Source organism: Populus euphratica, unplaced genomic scaffold (assembly GCF_000495115.2).
Source record: "Populus euphratica unplaced genomic scaffold, PopEup_1.0 scaffold1.1, whole genome shotgun sequence".
NCBI classification, from domain to species: Eukaryota; Viridiplantae; Streptophyta; class Magnoliopsida; order Malpighiales; family Salicaceae; genus Populus; species Populus euphratica.
In genome coordinates, this window is record NW_011499845.1 from 5,681,708 (window position 1) to 5,702,334 (window position 20,627).

At 33.0% G+C, this 20,627-nt stretch overlaps 1 protein-coding gene across 3 annotated transcripts; it reads right to left on the minus strand.

The window, feature by feature from the left end:
- Positions 1-3,791: 3,791 nt before the first annotated feature.
- LOC105124168 (uncharacterized) lies at positions 3,792-14,446 on the minus strand. 3 transcript variants are annotated; one of them, XM_011024065.1, is made up of 14 exons: positions 13,871-14,446; positions 10,891-11,100; positions 10,448-10,642; positions 9,985-10,349; positions 9,247-9,472; positions 8,851-9,019; positions 7,471-8,706; positions 7,110-7,281; positions 6,799-7,020; positions 6,580-6,717; positions 5,749-5,983; positions 5,530-5,589; positions 4,443-4,514; positions 3,792-4,351 (listed from the first exon to the last, which is right to left on the minus strand). In XM_011024065.1, exons 1-14 carry the CDS (start codon positions 14,165-14,167, stop codon positions 4,208-4,210), a joined length of 3,741 nt encoding a protein of 1,246 aa, XP_011022367.1. In that variant the 5' UTR covers positions 14,168-14,446; the 3' UTR covers positions 3,792-4,207. The 3 variants fall into 3 exon arrangements, with proteins under 3 accessions (XP_011022367.1, XP_011022376.1, XP_011022384.1); XM_011024074.1 differs by lacking the exon at positions 13,871-14,446 and adding an exon at positions 12,634-13,146; XM_011024082.1 differs by lacking the exon at positions 13,871-14,446 and adding an exon at positions 12,593-13,146.
- Between the last annotated feature and the right edge of the window lie 6,181 nt (positions 14,447-20,627).

Consider the following 20,627-nt stretch of genomic DNA (forward strand, 5'->3'; position numbering starts at 1 on the left):
ATAGTAAGAGTACCTTTTGAAATCTCTCCATAGACATTTGAATACCACATTATTAATTAATTAAGTAATATTCTAATTAATTAACGTTCGTGCAATAATGGCTTGTTCTTTTGAGTTAGTTCCTTTTTTATATATATATAAAAATGACTGAATGTGAATAAAATGCCTTAAAACATATATAGAGGATGCAATTCTTCTTCCTTCCATACAAGTTCTGTTGAAATTTTAAATCACTCTTAAATCTTAAAAATATTACTGTAAATTAAAATTTTATGTTTTATGTTTCTGTTATCCGATATATTAGTTGTAAAAAAAAGGAGTGAAATGAGATATGATGAAAGTTTAGTACTTTCATGTACCTTTACAGCTCACAAGACGTCGAGATGGATTGACGTGCAATATACACACACTAGTTGTAATACCTTGGCTTGGTTGCAGCTAAGATATATTTTTTAATAAAAAATTAAAAAGATAATATTGTTTAATAATAAATTAGTGTGCGCAAAGGTTTTGCTGCCTTTCATGTAAAATTTTAAAAAACAAAGGATGAAGTGTAAAATAGTAATTTTACTACAATCCTGTAAGTATTTCACTGTTGGACTGCAGTAAAATACTAGCACAGTTTAATATTTTACTTAATATTAAATTAAATCACATCTTTTGATCTCTTAATTAGAGAATGTAAAAACAATTAGCGATAAAAGATATATTGTAAGAGTTTTTCATTCGACGATCTTGGTGGAAAAAAATTATCATTTTTTTCAGTCTTATTTACTATGTATGGGTCCGTATTACTATGCTACAAGTTTGTATTTTTATGTGGAAAAAAAAGTCTACGAATTGTAAGAATGCTTTAGATAAATAGGAATAACAAATAATTGGAGTTATAATACTTACAGGCTTATTAAATTAGTTTTATTTTAATTATAAGTTTTAAAACAACAATGATAATAATTATAAGTTTTAAAACAACAATGATAATAAATGAATTTGAAAAAAAAAATCAAGCTTGCGTCAAAACAAAAAACCTAAATAAAATATAGCAAAAAAACCAAGATTGAGTTAATCTCAAGTAGCGCGATAAATATATAAGTTGGGTTATAAATATACAAGTTGGGTGATAAGAGGTGAGTCAACTAATACTAACTAGTAAAACTCGTGACAAAAGTTACAAGAATAAATTAATCCTATAAAAAATAAGTTTTAAAAAGCCACAAAGTCAAAATTATTTAAGAGAAACTAATGTTAAATAAAAATAATAATAATAATTATTGATAATATTATTATTGTTGTTGTTAGTGCTAGTAATATTATAATTACTATTGTTATTATTGTTATCATTACCATTATTATTGTCATTATTATTATTATCGTTATTATTTTTATTATTAATGTTATTATCACAATAATAAATATTATTATTACTACTATTTTTGTCATTATTGTTACTATTACTAATGTTGTTGTTGTTATTACATTTGCTGCTATTGTTAATATTATCAATATTAATAGTGGTAGCAATACTATAATTAGCATCATTATTGTCATTAATATCATTATTATTGCTATTATTATTATTATTACAATCACCACTATCATGATGATTATTCCATCTCCTCTTCCTCTCTCTTTTATTATTATAATAATTAATGTTATTGCTATCAATATCATCATCATTATTTTTATTATTATCATTGTTATTATTGCTGTTATTACCACCACTACTACTGCTATCATAATAGTTATTTTTATTATTATCATTATTATCATCACAATTATTGTAGTCACCATAACTATTGTTACTGTAACAAAATATTATTATTGTTATTGTTATTATTATCATTATCATTGTTGTTGTTATCGTTTATAAAAATATAATTGTCATTACCACCATTACTATTGTTGTTATTAACATTATTATTATTATTATTATTATTATTATCGTTATTGTGATTATTATTATTACTACTACTACTGCTACTAATATTATAATTATTTTTAATATTATTAACATTATCATAACTAATATTATCATTATCATTACTTTTATTATTATTAGTAGTATTATTAACATTATTAATAACATCATTATTATTAACACTACCACCATCACTATTATTATACTACAATCATTATTATTACTATTATTTTTTTTTTATTGTTATTATTATTATTACCTTTAGTAGCATTGTCATTACTATCATTAATATTATAGTCTTTGTATTTATTCTTGAAGTGTAAGATATCTTTCACGTGTTAGCTCTAATAAAAAAAATATTATTTGAATGATGAATGGTGTTATTATCCTCGATCAAATAAACAATTAACAAGATACTCAAGGTAAAAATACATTATTACCCTTTATTCAATGTGTTATTATTTATGGTTATAAGGGTATGTGCATAATTTTACTGCAAAAAAATAAAGAAAAGCAAAAGGCAAAAATACACCTACGTGGCAGTGTAAGAATATTTTTTTTTGGTTTTGGGGACCTTTTGTTTTATTTAATTATTTATTAATAAATGGAAAAGTTGACAATCCCCCCCAAACAAGCTAATATACCATATGAAAAGATAAAAAAAACCTCTAATTCGAAGTTAATTATTTTTTCTTGAAAGGACAAAAAGGTCATTACACTATAATGATGAAAAAAAAATATAAGTGTGGCTACAATTAATTTTTCTTACATTTTAGTTGTTTTGTTATTTTATCATCCACACTTCTCTAACCTCATATTTACCCTTTGTAGATGGATAGATGGATGAATAAATATAGTATTTTTCTTTTTGGAAAATAATTAGCCTCGCTCTAAGCTGATCTCCTGCAGCTCCTTTGTTTATACAGGTGCATATTGCACACATATTGTGTTATTAATTAATTTTGTTATAGTTCTCCTACAAAAAAAAATAAAAATGTTGTAATAACAATATATTGTTTAAAGATGAACCCAGATTTGAGCTTTCTTTTCTTTGCAAAAATATCAAAGAATACGATTATGGCAGTGCTTTCACAAGATACATGCACAAATTTGCATATTATAGGAAAAATGCACAACATGTAACTAATTGCGCATCTGTGCATATTTAAAAACAATTGTGCATGAAAGACCTGCGCCTCTCAACTAGCCATGCCATTTTCATAAATAAGCTATTTAACTTGGTTAATATTCTTAACCTTAACCACTGCTATTAAAAAAATTAAAAGAATAGGATCCTTCAGATTGCGACTGGCCAAGAACCAACAGCTTCTGTGTCCTTGTAATTACCAAATCTGTCGAGTAACTTGTCACTCCTAGCAAAAACTAGAAAATGAAATTAGAAGTTCCAAGCGTTCTCTCCTGCAAAATATAATTGCATCTGTCAGGAAAATCCCACCGCTGGATGAAAGACGGAGTGATGTATTTCATTGCGCCAGGACCTAGTCAGGATCACGATAAATCAGCATCATTATTTTGACGGAAGACAGTTAAGAATTGGCTGTGTCTAATTCTTCAGGTGTAAGGCAGGTATTACCGTTGCATTAACTTGTCGCAGTTACGCGTTGGCCGTGTCAGATTCCCCTGAATTGCATTTTAGCAGATGCAAGCCAGAGAGTATGCTCCACTTGAGTGCTTGTGATATGGTTGAATGCACTTCTTCCATCCAACTGTCTCCAACGCCGACATCCCATAGCTAAAACGTTTAAACATCCAGCTTATGTGAAGCATTCCCAAGGGATTTCTCAAGAAAATCTCAGGGAGCTGATATGCTTTCCCAAGATTTCCTAGCGACCAAGTCAGAAAACAGCATGTAAACCAAAACAAAAAATCTTCATTTTTCCTATACACTTCTTCACAAGTATTTTTCTACCCGGCAAGACAATGATCGTGGTAGGAGAAACAAAAGCTCAGAGCACTGCTTATAAAATCGAGGACCGTAATATTTCAAAAGGTAACTTGGCTAATCTCAACAACCAGAACAAAAATTTTCAAATTTCCTGCACTCGTCTTCAGAAGTATTTTCTACCCAGCAAGCAAATGATCGGTGGTATAAGAAACAAAAGCTATGCAGCATAACATGGACGCCCTCAAATAGCTGAAAAGAATACAGCCGAGGAAAAAACGGTAAAATTGAAATGAGTATTGTAATGGCATATCATTTACAAAGCCATGTGTAACTGTTGGGTGCACGGATACATGCCTATACATGCAATGCGAGGCCATATGCCCTCACTGGTTCAAAGCTGTGCAGTTTGAATCTGTTGAATCAACCTTAATTACCCTGGTATTGTATGACCCACACAACCTACACTTGTGGTATAGCCAATGAAAAGGTGCCGTGCCCTTCTTGTCACAGTCATTGCACAATATATCCTGCATTAAAAAAACAGAACAAAAAAAAAAAAAAACTATCTTAGTATTGCTTAAATGACAAAGGATGTCAAAGGAAACTTGGGATAATTACCTGACAGCGATCCCGGTAATCTTCTGGAAGCTCCTCAGAAGCCAATAGTGCATCAAGCATACCAAAGTAAACCTGAACAAAGAGAGTGCCTTCGTAAGTGTCCAATACACCTCATCACTATTTCAGCCTCGGTACATAATATGGACATGAACAAACATACCCCACTACAAAATAAGTTTTCATTTACATTTCAATGGAATACTTAATACAGATACAGGTTGCAAAGGAGCTTATGAAAAAATATTATTTCATTTACATTCATCTCCTGGAACCACTAGGGGAATTCAAGTGTTTTTCATGTCTAATCACGAAATAATTTTGTAATTTATTCATTTCCTCTGGCTTGATTGACAAGAAAAACGAGGGAAACTGAAAGGATCCCTGCATGCAATGTCTAATTCGTAGCAGCCTGCTAGTTGAAGATCACAAGAATCACCAAGCATCTTCTGTGGGAAGTGTTTCTCTCCACAAATCTTTTGGTACATGGAATAAAAGGATTTGATTTTGAGATTCTGTTTAATAAAAAGAAATTGCAAGCGAAGAGTCCAAGTAACAAGCATGCCACCATTCTATACTTTAAAGTACTATCCAGTCAAAATAACTGACTGCACATCTAGCACCAAATAAGGATCACAAACAATAAAATGTACATGATGAACAGGCTAAGAACCGCAAACCCCCCTCATTATACAGTAAAGCATAACGTTAACCCAGTCAAACAAATTCAAGTTTCACAAGACTGTTTAAATATACGAGAAAGAAACCAAAGTTTATAAGACTGTCATTAACACAGTAAAAAGGATGTCTTTATGAACATATAAATTGTCATGGCTCCCTTTCTTTTCTTTTTTTCCTTTTATTTGGTATCGTGGATCTTTTCAATAATTTACTGAATGTCCATTCGAATTTTAAAAAGGTTCAGAAAAGATCACACCAACCATTTAGTTTTAATAACTGGAGAAGATAAGTAGCCAGGTTAGCAAGTACCAGAAATGAGACAGTCGACAATACTTGTAATTAATCATAAATTTTTATGATCAACAGAATAGATTTTACTTGTTAATTAAAAAAAATGGTTACATCTTACCGACATGTCTCCCAGAGATTTGCTACAAATTGGGCAGATGTAGTGACTACAAGTGTATGCCTGCCACAATGAAAAGTGCAAATAGAATCAAGTACCAGGCAAACAAAAAATGGTTCATACTATCCTCATGATATATATGTATTATCACTGCAACAGGCAAAAATTGAAACAAAAAGGAACAACGATAATCTTATGACAAAACAAAGTAAAAAAACAGACCTGAAAACAAGTTGAATGCATGAAATGACCGCAGGGAAGAGCTTTGACACTTGCACTTGAAGTGAACATGTCATCACAGCAGATGGGACAATTTGTTTCCAGACCTTTCTCTCGACACTTGTGGTCAGCTAGTTTCATTGCCAGGCAACAATTGCATTTCATGCAATGAAAGAAGTCGACACCAAGACCAGTTCCCACACGGCATAAATTGCAGAAAGGACAATGATAAACAGCCCTGAAATAAATTCAGTGAGTTGCTGGAAATCTAGTGCCAGGGATAGGTGCAGCAGCAGTTACTCTTATAAATTTAAAGACCATGGTAGAGTTGAAAGAATTGAACTGCTTTACTAAACAGATTAGACCTTCACCTCTCTCACCACAGCTTAAGAAATAAATGAAAGGATAGAACTGCTATGCTAAACAGATTAGACCTTCACCCCTCTCACTATGGCTTAAAAAATAAATGAAAAGGCAAATAGGTCATTTCCAGTCGGTTATCATTGTAGTCAGTATTTGTTATTCTGTAATTAAAATGAACGAGAGGGCAACACGCAAACTTTTTCTTTTTGGTATATGCTTCCAGACATGTTAGCTGACTTCATACGCACCCTCCCATCATAATCATTGAAAAAGTTGAATTGCCGAACAAGAGAAACTGCATGCTATAAATTTTGGAAGAACAAGTGAATAAATTCATGATAGAAGATGCACATCACATTTCTAATTGAAATCCAGAAAATCTATGGCCTAGTTAGATTAAAACCGGAAACCACTATTTTCTTTTATGTTTTCTAGCATCAATAAACCTAAGGTGAAAGGGAGTCTGAATACCTTTCATCATCAAAAAATTTGCAGACACTGCAATAGTACTTTGCCATTGAGAACCCACCACAGGAAACAGAGGTGCAAACTGGTCCAACAGGCTGAATTCTGAGGCAGCGCATACACATCATTTCAGATGTAGCCTTCCTGAAAGTAAAAGGTTAAAATACCATAAAGTCCATAGAAAGTCCAATCAAAACCAAGTATGCACAAATAACACTAAATTACCTATCCATTGAATGGTCACTGACTTTATCATGGCAGAACCTACATGCAAATAACTTGCCACAGCAAGTAGCACGTAATTTACAATTTCTTTTGTAATGCTCACACCCAAATACTTGTTTATCTGGATCTCGAAATGAAGGAGAACATCCAAGTAAGTCTCCGCCATTTGAATGGTCACTGGTTCTTGATTGAGGTGACTTCTGCTGAGAAGCTATCCAGCGGCTAACAAAATCAATCAAATATGTTGATCAGAGCAAGTTGAAGTATGGTAATCCAGAAAACTGCAGGGAGTTTGCACAGTGTACACAAACCTGGTCATAAGATTTTGAATAAGATAAGCTTTTCTTCTTGGATCAAGAGTTGAATCTCGAGAAACTTTCCTAATCTCAGCTTCAAGCTCATTTTGATTCATCCGAAAAATATCTTTCCACCCGGGCTTAAATGTATGATCGCTTTGATCCAGACTTGCATGGAGATCGTTACCTAAACAGAAAATAAATACAGCAACACTTAAAATGTTATAATACCAGCCAGAATAAAAAATAAAATGCCACCTTCAAGAAACAACATTGCAGAATGTCCCAAGTTAGCAGCTTTCTTCACACAAACCATGCCATATTCAACAGTGAAAAAAAAGGTATATTGATAGAACGAATAAATGAGTCAAGAAACCTAGTGAAACACAACTCTCTGATGCCGTTTTAAGTGGTGTTGCAGCAGAAGTTCCTTCCCACCATTCATTAAGCCACTCGCTAAACATTGTATTTTTGGTTGCCTGCTTCCACGTGTCCATCATCCTGTTCTGCTCCTCCTGGGTGAGAGCAGATGTTACCCATGGCAACATCGATTGAAGCACCTCTGCACCAGTGGTTCCAATTATTTGACCAACAATTTTGTCCTGCTCCTCTACGGAAAAATGCCTGTCAAATAATGGCCACAACTCAAGTTCTTCCCGGAAAACATGTTGATCCAGAGTTACTCTAATGGATTTGCACATCCCCTGAAGCTTTGTTGCAAGCTCATTATACTGTCTAACAGTATCATTACAATCAGACGAATCAGCACACTTTCCAATTAAATCATCAGCATGATTTGTATTCTTCATGTATTCATGAAGCTGAGTAAGCTCTGAAAGTGCAGAGGAGATATCTTCAAATAACTTCTCCTCCTGCTTGTGGTCTAGAGTGTAAGAATGGCTAACATTATGAAGTGTCTCTTTAGATTCTAATGCAGGGAATACTATTTCATCCTCTGCATTACTATGAGCTCTATACAAACCCCACAACAAACGAAATCTACCAGTAAACTGCCTTAGCAAAGTTTCATTGCAATCATTTAGTTTTCCAGATTCAACATCTAAATACTCCAGGTCTTTGCGGATGGCTTTATGAAATTGGAATATGTTATCAATAGGCCGTGATGAGCAACCAATATTGGTGGGGCTTGTGTCCATTTCCCAGTTGAAAAGGCTGGAGTTAAGGGAAGGAGCAGAAGGGCTAAAACATGAGCGTAGAGATTTGGCCACAGCAAGAGAACTAATTCCCAGATTGTTGGTATTTACTCCTAACCCAGGGACACAACAAGAATTATTACTACAAGATGATTTTGGGGTATCAACAGGCTCTGTAGAGGGACAAGCATTGCTGTCTTCCTGAACTACCAGGTTTTCACATTTGCCTGGCCTTCTAGAGTCATCAGCTCCATCTGCTTGCACCAAGGAAGGCTCATCACCAACAGATGACCTAGAGTTGCATGGGCAGAACCGCTGCTTGGTAACTTCCTCGGTCCCAGCCAAGATTCTCACAGGACAAAAACCAGTGGCACTTGAAGACAAACAAACATTTTTAGAACGACCCTTACATGCCCAACCAGAAAAAAGTGTAACCAATGCAGAATCTGATGCTGGAGCTGCAAGAAATCTCACAGCAAGTTAGTAATTGACAGGTATAAAGCACTAATAAGATGAATAACACAGTGGACAACCCTCAATAAAATGTCAATAAGGTATAATTAGTATTAATAAAAAGGAGAAGTTGTGAATTGACACTGAACCTGCCATGTTCATATTTTGAAGAAAAGACCTTGCTTCCTCTTCACTAAGTGACCCTACCAACCATGGTAAGACACATTCAATCAATTTCAAGGGCATCACACACAAGCTTTGATAAAGAAGTTCACGCTGTCTTTTGGCACTAAAGTGCTTTCGAGCAAGTGGAAGAACCTGCCAATGCAATATACCTGTCAGACAGCTCCCCAAGCCAGTAACAGCCAAGATGTGTACGATTGTTGATTTTAAATCCCAATTAATATGCAGGTGACGTTTTAGCTCTACCTTTCTTTTATTTCTTTTTTTTTTTTTTCCAGTTAAGAATAGCAGAAACTAAAAAATGAACATGCATCTTCCATAGGTAAGACAATATCCACACAGTGATGCAACAACATGCTTACCTGAACTTCCTCATTTTGGAAGTGTTTCTGTATGCTGTCCATGATTTGATCAGCTTGGGAGCACAACTTTGTATAGAAATGAGTAAGAGATGTGTGGGCTCCAGCACTTTGAATGCTTTCTATCAGGCACCTAAGCTTGTCAAACTGAATTTCTTCTTCTGCATGCTCATGGGCAAAGGAAAGCTCTGCATCTACAGCAGGGAATATAACCTTGTCCTCAGCAATACTGCAGTCATAGAGAACAAGCATTTCAAATAAATTGGATGTTCATAAGTTTGCCAATAACACAAAACTACTATTCATGATCTCTTTCTAGTTTGCCAATAACACAAAACTACTATTCATGATCTCTTTCTAGTTTGCCAATAACAAATAACTAATATTCATGTTCTCTTTCTATTACACTTTTCTTTGGTTCCTGTAAAGGCAGTGAAAGGGAAAGGAAGGATCCAGTGAAGTTTGAGTGCCTTTAAAGATGAACAATTTGAAGAGAATTTATTGTTCTTTATTGAGGCGAAGGGTTTTTAAAACAAAAGGGAAAATGTGGATTCAAAGGACTGATAAGAGGTAGGATGCCACAATTTATTCAGTGGACCATGCTATGATGGACTACTAACGCCAAATGGTTATCTTTAGGCGCAAAGAAAGTTACATTCAATGCACAACTAGTGAAATAAAGTCCATCCTTCAACAGTGTTATAATAAGGACATAAATATGAAATCACGGAAAAACTGCACCTGTGAAAGATGCAAACTTCTGCAATGAATTGCAGCCTCTTGTTGAATGAAGACAGATTAGAAAAATCTCCCGAAAGCTGTATGCTCCTAGCTGCCTCAGTTATATCATTCAACTCTCTTTTAATGGCATTGTGCCAGAGCAGAATTTCATTTATTGGATGGAATTCAGTGGAAATGATAGCATCACAATTTAGCTCCATATATTTCCTTTTACCCACTCCAGAAGATTCACATGCACAATGTCTTTTCATGCTTTGACACTCTAAAGTTGGTGCTCCTGAATCTTGACAACAGGCTTTAGAATTATCTTCACAACTCTTACACGTATCAGACAATTTTGTCCCTTTCATCCAGGAGAAAATAACCTTCATTAACAGAAGTTTGAGTCAGCTTGCTTTTCTCCTACCCTTAAGTCCATCCAAAAACATATAGATATCAAATTCACTGCCAAAAAGATCCTCACCTGCCGGAGAAGTTTCTCTTCTGGGATTATCTTGTACAAGCACATGTGCATATCTTGTTGTTCATCAGTTGATATAGAGGAAGAAAGCCAAGGAAGAAACTCTGTCATCATATTAACAGGAATGCTGCACAGAAACTGCCATACCAGGAAAGCCTGCTCTTCAAATGAAAACTTCTCAATAAGCAAGGGAAAGACCTGCCACATTCACCAAAAAGTTGGTGAAACTCAAATTTACTATTGACCAAGTGTATCAAACTCCTACTGAATTGTTTGTGAAATACGATTGCCAGTTAGTAAGAGAAGTTCAATGGCATGGATTTGGCAACTCAGAGAGCATCTCGTTCACAGTCAACTTAGAAAATAGGAGGATCGAGTTTAAATTGCCTTAAACCTATCATGAGAAACTGCAAAGCTATCCTTGTATAACTGATACTAAAGACTACCTGTTCCTCTTCCTTTGACATATGCTGATCAATTGATGTTTGAAGGGCTCCTGTACGAGAGGCTAACTCTCTCCGATAGGTTTCTTCACTTTGCATATTTAAATCAAGCAGCTCAAATAATTGATCAAAAATAACACTCTCCCCCTCATGTTCAAGGGAGTACGTCCGTGCCACATTCTTCACACGGATATCAAGAGCAGGAAAGATAACCTACAGTTGCAAAATAACACTGTCAGAATCCTCAACTACTTGTGTATAAGCTAAACCTAAATAACAGAGAAATAATCCATCTTCAAGCATGAAATTTCATTTATGATTCTCTCAAGAATAACTTGCACAGACCTTGAAAATCCAAGTAGACACTATTTATTTTGTACAGCTGATTGCTTTAACTAGTTGATGCTGCCAAACTTAGCTGATAAAGACACTTGGCATGATACAAAACTGCCTGCCATTTAATCTTAGAGACATTAAGAACTAGAGATTAAAGGAAAAGGATGGTACACCGTTCTGCAGCACAAGACCTGATGGGCCTCCAGATGAATTTAAAAAAATCTCCCAAGTCAATATTCCAAATACCAGCCCTGTGTGTTTCAATACAGTCCCAGGACACACTGTTTTTATTAAAAAATAAAAAAAAATCAGATATTACAAACCTATGCAAGCAATGCCGCTTTTCAATTCTAATTGATTTGATCCTAAAGTTAATTTTTCAATTTCAATTGATAGATGACTATGGAAATCTGGAAGTCCATGCCATAATAGTTTCTGAAAGCACCTTCTACCTTTGTTCAGTTTAAGGAGCAAGAAGAGGGGCAAGAAATTACATCAACAAATCTCTTATTCCTATTTCACTTAGTACTGTATCACAAACAGGAAATGCGACAGGATTCTAAAGCTTGTACTATGGCCCATGTGGCACAGAAAATTTATACTGTTATTTGACAAAACAGTACCTACTAAAAGCTGCAGAGCCAGTACTTCTTGCAAGAAAATGCAGCAGATTCTCCAAAATATACCGCTTTCATTCATCGCACTTAATGATATCTTAATTAACTAGTGATAAATCCCACAATAAATCCTCAATTCAGAGATCATGTATCATAGAGATATTTCATGGCTAAATTAATTTGAGGAACGTAGATTGCATTGCTGTTGTGCAAAAAAATGATTATCAGATTATCTTGCCTTCTCAGCCTTCTCAATTTAGCAAACTTTTTACATATTTATGATATCTGTTACTTCTAAACTCAAGCCAGCTTCATTTTGTTTCGTGTCAAATGCCCCGTAGCTCATACAGATGCAAATAACTCTCAACCACCAAATTATAGGTAAACAATAACCATCGAGCAAAGCTAGTTACAAGATGGAATACTCCATGACTTAAGAAAGGAGGACAGGAGTATAAATGCAATGCTAATTCAATATCTAATAACTTGCAAAGAAATGAGAGGGAGATTAAAACATATACCCAAAGTAACATGAGAAGCAATAAATGACTTCATTTGAAGCAATTATAGTGAACAGTGCATACCATAATCAAGAAACCCCAGTCATTAAGTACCCCCTAAGACATATGGAGTCCATATCCTGCCATATTATAATTAATCTATCGACCAAAAGACCATGGATAATGACAATTGAAACACTGTCTTATAGTTCAGTCATGCTAACAATTGAGAGGGTCTTGCCATAAACATACCATGGATGTTACATACACAGTGTGAGCTTCTCATATCATACCGTAGCAGTGTTATACGTCATTGAGGTGAACATGCACGCAGTAACTACCGACAATGTCTTCCCAGTGGGATAGTATGCTCCTTTGAACCATGAATTTGAGGCACACTGCACCTGATCTCCTCTAAAACCTGCTGTTTAGGCACTAACAGACCCAACAGAGAATGCTGATTCTTAACCATCCAGTACACCCACAATCAAAGCTATCACCTCAAATTTAATCACAAGGCCATGGAGATGGAAATGGAAATGGCGCAGGTTATACTTCCCCATCTATGCCCCATGTTAATTGGGTCCGGGGCGGAGAAGAAAACTTTCCCCCCATCAGGTTAGGAGCTGATCTGGGGATTCCCCATTAATTAAAAAAATTATGTTTTTTGTATTTACAATTAATATTTGATGGTTAATATGCAATGAAAATATAATATTAAGTGCATGTAACCATTGAGTTTTACCAAAACTCTCATACATAGTTAAATATAAATAATCTAAATATAAATCCAGCAACAAAATTATTTTAAAAGATTAATTATTCCATATACATATATATATATATATATATATATATGGATACTACAATCAGGTCCAGGTTCTCTACGGAGCTGGGGGCATGTATCTCACACTCAACCCCATTTGTTTTTCAGGGTAAAAATGCGTCCCATACCTTACCTGCCCCCATTGGGTTGGATATTATCGGGTATCCATCGGGGGCAGGTAATTTTGCCATCCCTACAAGGCCATATATTGAACTGCTATTGCTCTTGGCGATTCAGATTCCACAGAACTTCGTTTTGCAAGAAGAAAATATTCATCACCACCGCACTAGCATCAGAATATAAACTATAAAGATACCGTTCATACGTGTCGATGCATCAAAGTACAAAGCTTCAACTGGTACAATCTACTCACTCTATTGAGAAATCAAATTATACTCTCAGGCTCTCAGCCAATCCAAAACAATCAACTCGAATGACCACAACTAAAAAATAAGCACAATTGAGCCATAATCACCCGAAATCATCTCTCAAACGACAAATAAAATACAAAGAAGATTCAATTACGTATCCCTAAAAAAACTCCAAAACTCCCATTCAATCGATTACAAGACACTAACACACCATAGAATCTTACGCAAAATTGAAAGTTGAAAAGAGGAAAACTGAACCGAGCAAATAAAGTATAATAAATCAATCAAAACCTGAAACCCAGCAAATATGAAACAGAAATTAGTAAAACCAACCTCGTCCTCAGCACTGCAGTGATGCTTATATATCGAGCGAAAAAAGTGATATCGCTCAAGTAACGGCTCAATATCGCCACCAGTAGTAGCAAAAGCGATGGCGGCGCTGTGGAGGCCATCGAGCTCGGACCTAATAGCTTTATGGAAGAAAAGGAAGATAAGAATTGGAGATTTCAAAGCCGAACTTTTCAGGCAAGTTTTAGACGGTGCCGAAGGATCGATTGGATTCAATGGACCTGCCATTACCGCTACTCCTCCTGCTCCACCTCTGTCTATACCAGAAAATGGCGTCGCCATTACAGCAGCAAATCAATTAATTAAAAAAGAATCTAGAAACTCCTAATTTCTCTCCTTTTTGTTTCCCTTTTTTTTTGAAAGAAATTGCTAGATTTTCATCTTTTTAAATTTTGGTTTCTTCTTTGGTTTTCCAGTTATTTGTAGATTCTGTGGATTACTTTGTCTTTGTTTCCAGACAAGGAGAAGAGAACGGAGCGTATCAGAACAGAAAAAGGAGGAGGTGGAATACAAAGAAGGCGAATAGAGAAGACGGGCATTTTATATCGGTCTCTTTCTCCCTTTCTTTTTTCAGTTATTTTAGAGAGTGAGTTCTTATTTATTTATTCAAGTTTGTTTGGCTGATGGGAAAAAAATAAATGGAAAAGATCACAGGGTGATGTGAACCAGAGAGGTCGTGAGCGGGATTTACGAAGCTTGGAATAGAACAAACTAAATAAATAATTTATGTATATTTCTAGTTTATTTTTTTAAATTACAATTACGGTCCTCTAATCTTGAGATTACTGAGATGAAAAGGTAAAGTACCCTTTAGGTGGATCAGATATTGGCAAGATTTTCCTAATTGAAATCTGTTGAAGAGATTTATTTAGATTAATCCCAATTAACGAAGATTTTCACATTTAGGAACTTGAACAAAAAAAAAATGTGTTTATGTTTTGGCAGGAGAAAAAATTTAAAAAATCCCTGATCTATTAAAACATTGCTGAAAAATTATTAACTGAGATTAGCAAGCAATCCAAGAACATAAACCAATCGGTGTGTTTATATTTTCTATTAGTAGCACAAGCATGATTATAAAATTATAAAGTTAAATAATAAATAACACATCAATTATAAAACGTAGACGGGTTTTAATCGTGTTTAGAAACTTCAGTGGTTTGGTCTGTAGTATTAGATGTAAAAATATCCTCATCTGATAATTTCATAAAGTAGGTATTTGTTATGTTATGATTCTTAACTCAGTTAAATTTAAACTGTAAAATCTTGTGGTGATATGGTAGTGAGTTTTAAGGATTTGTTTGGTGGTTGGGGAGCCTTGATCAGTCGTTGACTTTTTATATTCAAATTTTATTTTCAGTATTGGAGAAAACTATTAGATTACTTTGAATATATGGACAAGAAATGCATGAGATATCTTGAATATACAATGTAATTGTCAAGATTGAAGCTCGAAGTTCGTTAAAAAAAAGGAAGAAAAAGAAGACACGGATGTTCATTTGTGACAAGCTTATCTCATCACTCATGTTTGTTTCTACCTGGCATGTGACTAGAAAAATTAGAAAAAAACTTGGATTTGGCCCAGTGGCATCTTTACCATTACAGAAACCTTTCATTTCTACTCGAGCCCGAGAAACACTAATATTTTTTATGAGTTGTTTAATTAACCCGTGTGGCATCATCATCGGACAATGCTCAAAATCAGAGTTTTTTATTGTTTTTTTTTTGTTACTGGTATATTTTTTAAAAATATTAGTGAAATAGTATAAATAAGATAACAAAGTAAAAGTAAAATAGCATACTTTAGACATATTGTGGTCTGAGAAACACAAAATTTACATCTTGTTGCTATTCAAAATAATAGCATTAAATAAAAAAATATTAAATAAGCATGAAAGAGGAGAGAAAGGATTAAAAAAATTATGAAAACATACAAAAGCTTTAATTATAATATTATTAGTATTATCATAAATATTTCAATAAGATAAATAAAACAACACTAGAAAAAGTCATTAATAGTAATTTAAGTGAGTTACACTTATAATTAAATACAAATAAGCCACCTTCCATCTTTGAACAGCAAGTTTAACCCACCTAGATAGAAGCGGAACAAGGATTATTTATTAAAAAAAAAATTAATATAACAGAATATAATATTTTTTTAAAATTTATTATACATGAACTATAAAAAAATATAAACATACAATAACATTTGTACAGAATAAAAGATTATAAGCAATATCAAATTGAGTTAGGGTTAATCTCATCTTCATCTTGAAAAAAAATTAATAATTTTAGTGGTTTTACTAAAACCAAAACATGAAAAAATATAACTAGGAAAACCAATAAAAAATATATAATCAACTAAAAAGAACCATTATAACAATAATTCAAAAATAAATTTGACAAAACTAGTAGGACAAAAAAAAAAGAATAAAAAAGAATAGAATTATGAAAAAATCTCATTAAATTTTTAACAAATATCATATAAATAAATTTCAAGTTTAAAGTTAATGATTCTGGACTACTTTGATTTGTTTGGTGAAAAAAATTAATTAATGACATTCTGCTTCGTTTTTTTTTTCAGTTGTTTATATTTTCATCTTTATATTTTATCTTTTTATATTAGAATTACAATCAGGGAAAATGGTAAAATCAATTAAGTTAAAAGAGTTATTTATAACTTTATATTTTTTTCTTTTCATGTAGATAATTTTAAAGTCAACGAACAACAAATATATTTAACAGCCTACCTATTTAAATATTATATCTTCTCACACTATTATTAAGAGCAATAAAACCTACAGAATCAATCATTATATATATTTTTTTTTTACAGGGGTTGGATCCCTGCCTGCCTCCTCTTGATTCCATCTCTACACCCAAGTTATTGTTATTAAATAGCAAAAAACTTATAAAGAATGTGTTTTTCAATGGTGGTAGATATAAAATATATTATCTTAACATTTTTTTTAATTATGCTATCCCTATTTTAATTTATTATTTTATTTTTTAAAATCTTAAAATCAAATATAATTTCCAGCAGTACTCGTTATCGTCACTGAATTATACGCGCCTATCATAAATTTTTGCATCCCCAAGTGAGAAGATCGGCGAAAATAATCGACTGTACCTCGAAAAATGAACCGCGACTTCTTCTGTTTTTTTAATTGAATTGGATTTGATCGAACTATTTATTTTATAGTCCAAAGATTAGATAACTATTCGTTAAGAATGTTGTTGAATATTCTTGTAAAGCAAGCGAGAGACAGATGCGGCAAGGAGGTGCAGCAAGTACATAAAGCTTAGGGGAGTAGGTGGACCGATCATAGTCCGTATTTATAATTAAGTCGATTGTTTTTTAAAATATTTTTTATTTAAATATATATTAAAATAATATTTTTTTATTTTTAATATTAAAATATTATGTAAAAAATTAATTTAAAGTTTTTTTTAAAAAAAAACACTTTAAAAAAAGCAAAAGCAAAAGCAACCGTGCTTTAATAAATAAGCTTTCTATGTTGGAGGGCGAGGGTGCACGTGTATTTACTAGAATCATCAATCCATGACTCTGTTAGGTGAATGTCAACATTGCAGATTTTTTTTTAAAAAAGTTTGGGATTCAAAAATAATTTGATTCATGTTAATGATATAATCGCATGTATGCGGGAATTTAATATATATAGTGCGTATCATATAAATAAATAAAAAAAGTATTTGCATATTTATTTCTGTATTTTAAAAATATTTTAAAAAAAATTTAAAATTTTTTATTTACTTTAAATTAATATATTTTTAGTGTATTTAAATTATTTTGATATATTGATATTAAAAATAATTTTTTAAAAATAAAAAATATTATTAATATATATTTTAACATAAAAATTATTTAAAAAAATAATTAAGAAACAAAATAATAGTGTTGGCATGCTTTTTCTCCCGTACAAACGATTTTAATATACAGTAAATGAGAATATAGATAAATTCACAGAGTAGATAACACGAGGAACCACTAATTATTATTTAAAACTCTTATCATATAAAACATCAAACGAGCTAATCTAAACCTTTCAAGGGAAATAATTCAGTAATTTATATGACCAATGGAGCCCAGCTCCTGGATAAAAGATTGGGAATAAATAAATAAATAAATAAGAGAAAAGGAGACGAGCTTGAAAGAGGAAAAAACCGGTGGTTTGGAGGGGGTAACAGAGTAATTTAAACCTGGAAGGACCAGTCAGGTAGTTATCCTAAAGCACGAAGGGAGCACATGAAACGGACATGTAAAGGCGTGGCAGTCGCTGGGTGGCACGAGACATGCCCGTGCTCTCACAAGGTTCTCTCTTGCGACTTGCTTTTCATCTACGGTAACACGTGCTCCCCCTTCATTTGTGGTGTCCCAAGCTAACAACCGAAAATTCAAAGGAGGTCAAAAGAATGAATTTTTTTTTTATGATACAATTACTATCATCCCCGTTTACCCGAGGTTACAATCTGGTCAACGGAGGTCAAAAGAATGAATTTTCTTGTGAATATTTTTTATAAAAACACCCATCCAGTTGTTTAATTATACATTCAGTAATTATTTAGGTGGTGATCAAGTGGTAAAAACTTGAGACTAAGGGGTTTGCTCTTTCTATGGTCTCAAATTCGAGTCCTTAGTTGCTCATATAATAGCCACTAGAAGCTTACATGGTCGTTAACTTCAGGGCCCGTAGGATTAGTCGTGGTGCGCGCAAGCTGGCCCGGACAGCTACATTAATCTAAAAAAAATTATACACCCAGTTTTATAAAAACACCCATGTAAAAAAAATATATATATATATATATATATATACCGATAAACAAACATATCAGTGTGTATAAATCAAGAAAAAAGGCAAAGTTAGGTAGAAAGCTAATGGGTTATTCTATCAGTGATGTCTTGTTTTAAACAAGATTTTTTTAGAGAAAAGCTTAAATAATATGACCGTCAAAATAAAATAAAAAATAAATATGGTATTGACAGTGCCTGACCGACAGTGATCCAGCATGGCCATGCGGCATTGCGTTGGCTGTTAAGAGACAAGATGGGCCTATGGCGGGCCTCTTCTGTTTGGGTTTTTGAAATTTTAGGGCACTAACAACTTATATAAACCTTAATTTTAGGATTTTAAAAAATAATTAAAATATATATAAGCTAGTTTGGACAGTAATAATTAAAAAAATAAAAAAATACGAAAATTTTAAGAGCTAATGAATCCACATAAAAATAAATTATCCATCCTTAAAAATTTATTTATTAATTTTAATATGGCTGAAATATTGTTTCAAACTTTTACTTAAATCAAAACTTAAATTATAACTTCTAATTTATATACCCTGTGCTTCAATGGCTTCGGGTTTTGATTAGAACTCCAAGCGCTCAGTTAGTCATGGTGGTTAAATCTAAATCATCAAATTAAAAAAAAAATATAATTTAAACCCTAAATCATCAAATTAAAAAAAAAATATATAATTTAACATGTAATAAGAAAAAGTCAAGATTTAATTATTATTGTATTTTTTCAACCTAATCTAAACTACTAAATCCAAAAACTAACGTTGAGATTTGGAATCCGAAATAAGAAACAGGCATTTCAAATCAATGGTACTTCCATGGAAGAAGAGGTTTTCACATATTTTTCTTTTACGCACACGAAAAATCCACCGTAATATAGATATTCCACCGTGGATCCAAAAGCTGACGGTGTAGCCTAATCGAGGTGAGGTGCTGTCAATTTCATGTACTTTTTTTTTTCTCATTTTGATAATAGGCTAAAACACTATTCATAAACTTGAAAAAATAAATTCATTATTCAATTAAATTGATAAAATTGTAAATTTATTTATAAAAATTATTAATTTAAATTTATAAAAAACTTATATTATTATTAATTTTAAAATTTATAAAATTAGTTAAAATACCTGTAAACTAATCTAAATATCCAATTTAATAAAAAAAATTCCCCGTATCAAACATATATTACCACAATTGACTCCATATTCAAAAGGCCACTAGTACAAACTACAAGATGGAAATATGATATTTTTTTGCCGACTGAAGCTGGACTGCTTTTAAAAAACTGATATTTAGGATATATAGAAAATTCGGTACACCAATCGCAATTTATCATAATGTCCCCAGTGGCATCCACGTGTGTATTGACATAAAAAATCCCACCAGTCAAATTATATGCCGAGGGAGAAGACTTTGAGCATCTTTTATGCCTCATGAAAAGCCACTTTCTATATACTGCCAGCCACATACGTCACGCAGTTTCGATAAAGACCCAGAAAATTCTCACCATACAGAGCCACCAGAATTATAGCGTGACTGGTACTAATTAACCCTTTAATTAAAGTTGTGATTTCTGGATGAAGGCCAGGGACTCAGCCCCCCCGCAACAGCCTTTGCCCTAAATATAGATTAGTAATAATCTCTAGAAATTAAGAAAAATTGATCATTTCCAAAATTTGTTATCAGATAAGTGAAAAAAACAAATATAATCAGCACATTACAAGTCCTAGTCAGTACAAGCTACAAGATGGAAGCTGTTTTTAGATATCATCGCAGGCCTCCATGTTACATGGATGGGCATGACTTCCCAACTCCAGTGACCAAAATTCCCCTGAGCTGAACTCAAATGGGAAGCATTCCTTGGGTTGATTGGTCTGGTGGTGGATCTCACCCTGCTAGATTTGTGAGAAAGGATGTCTCTGA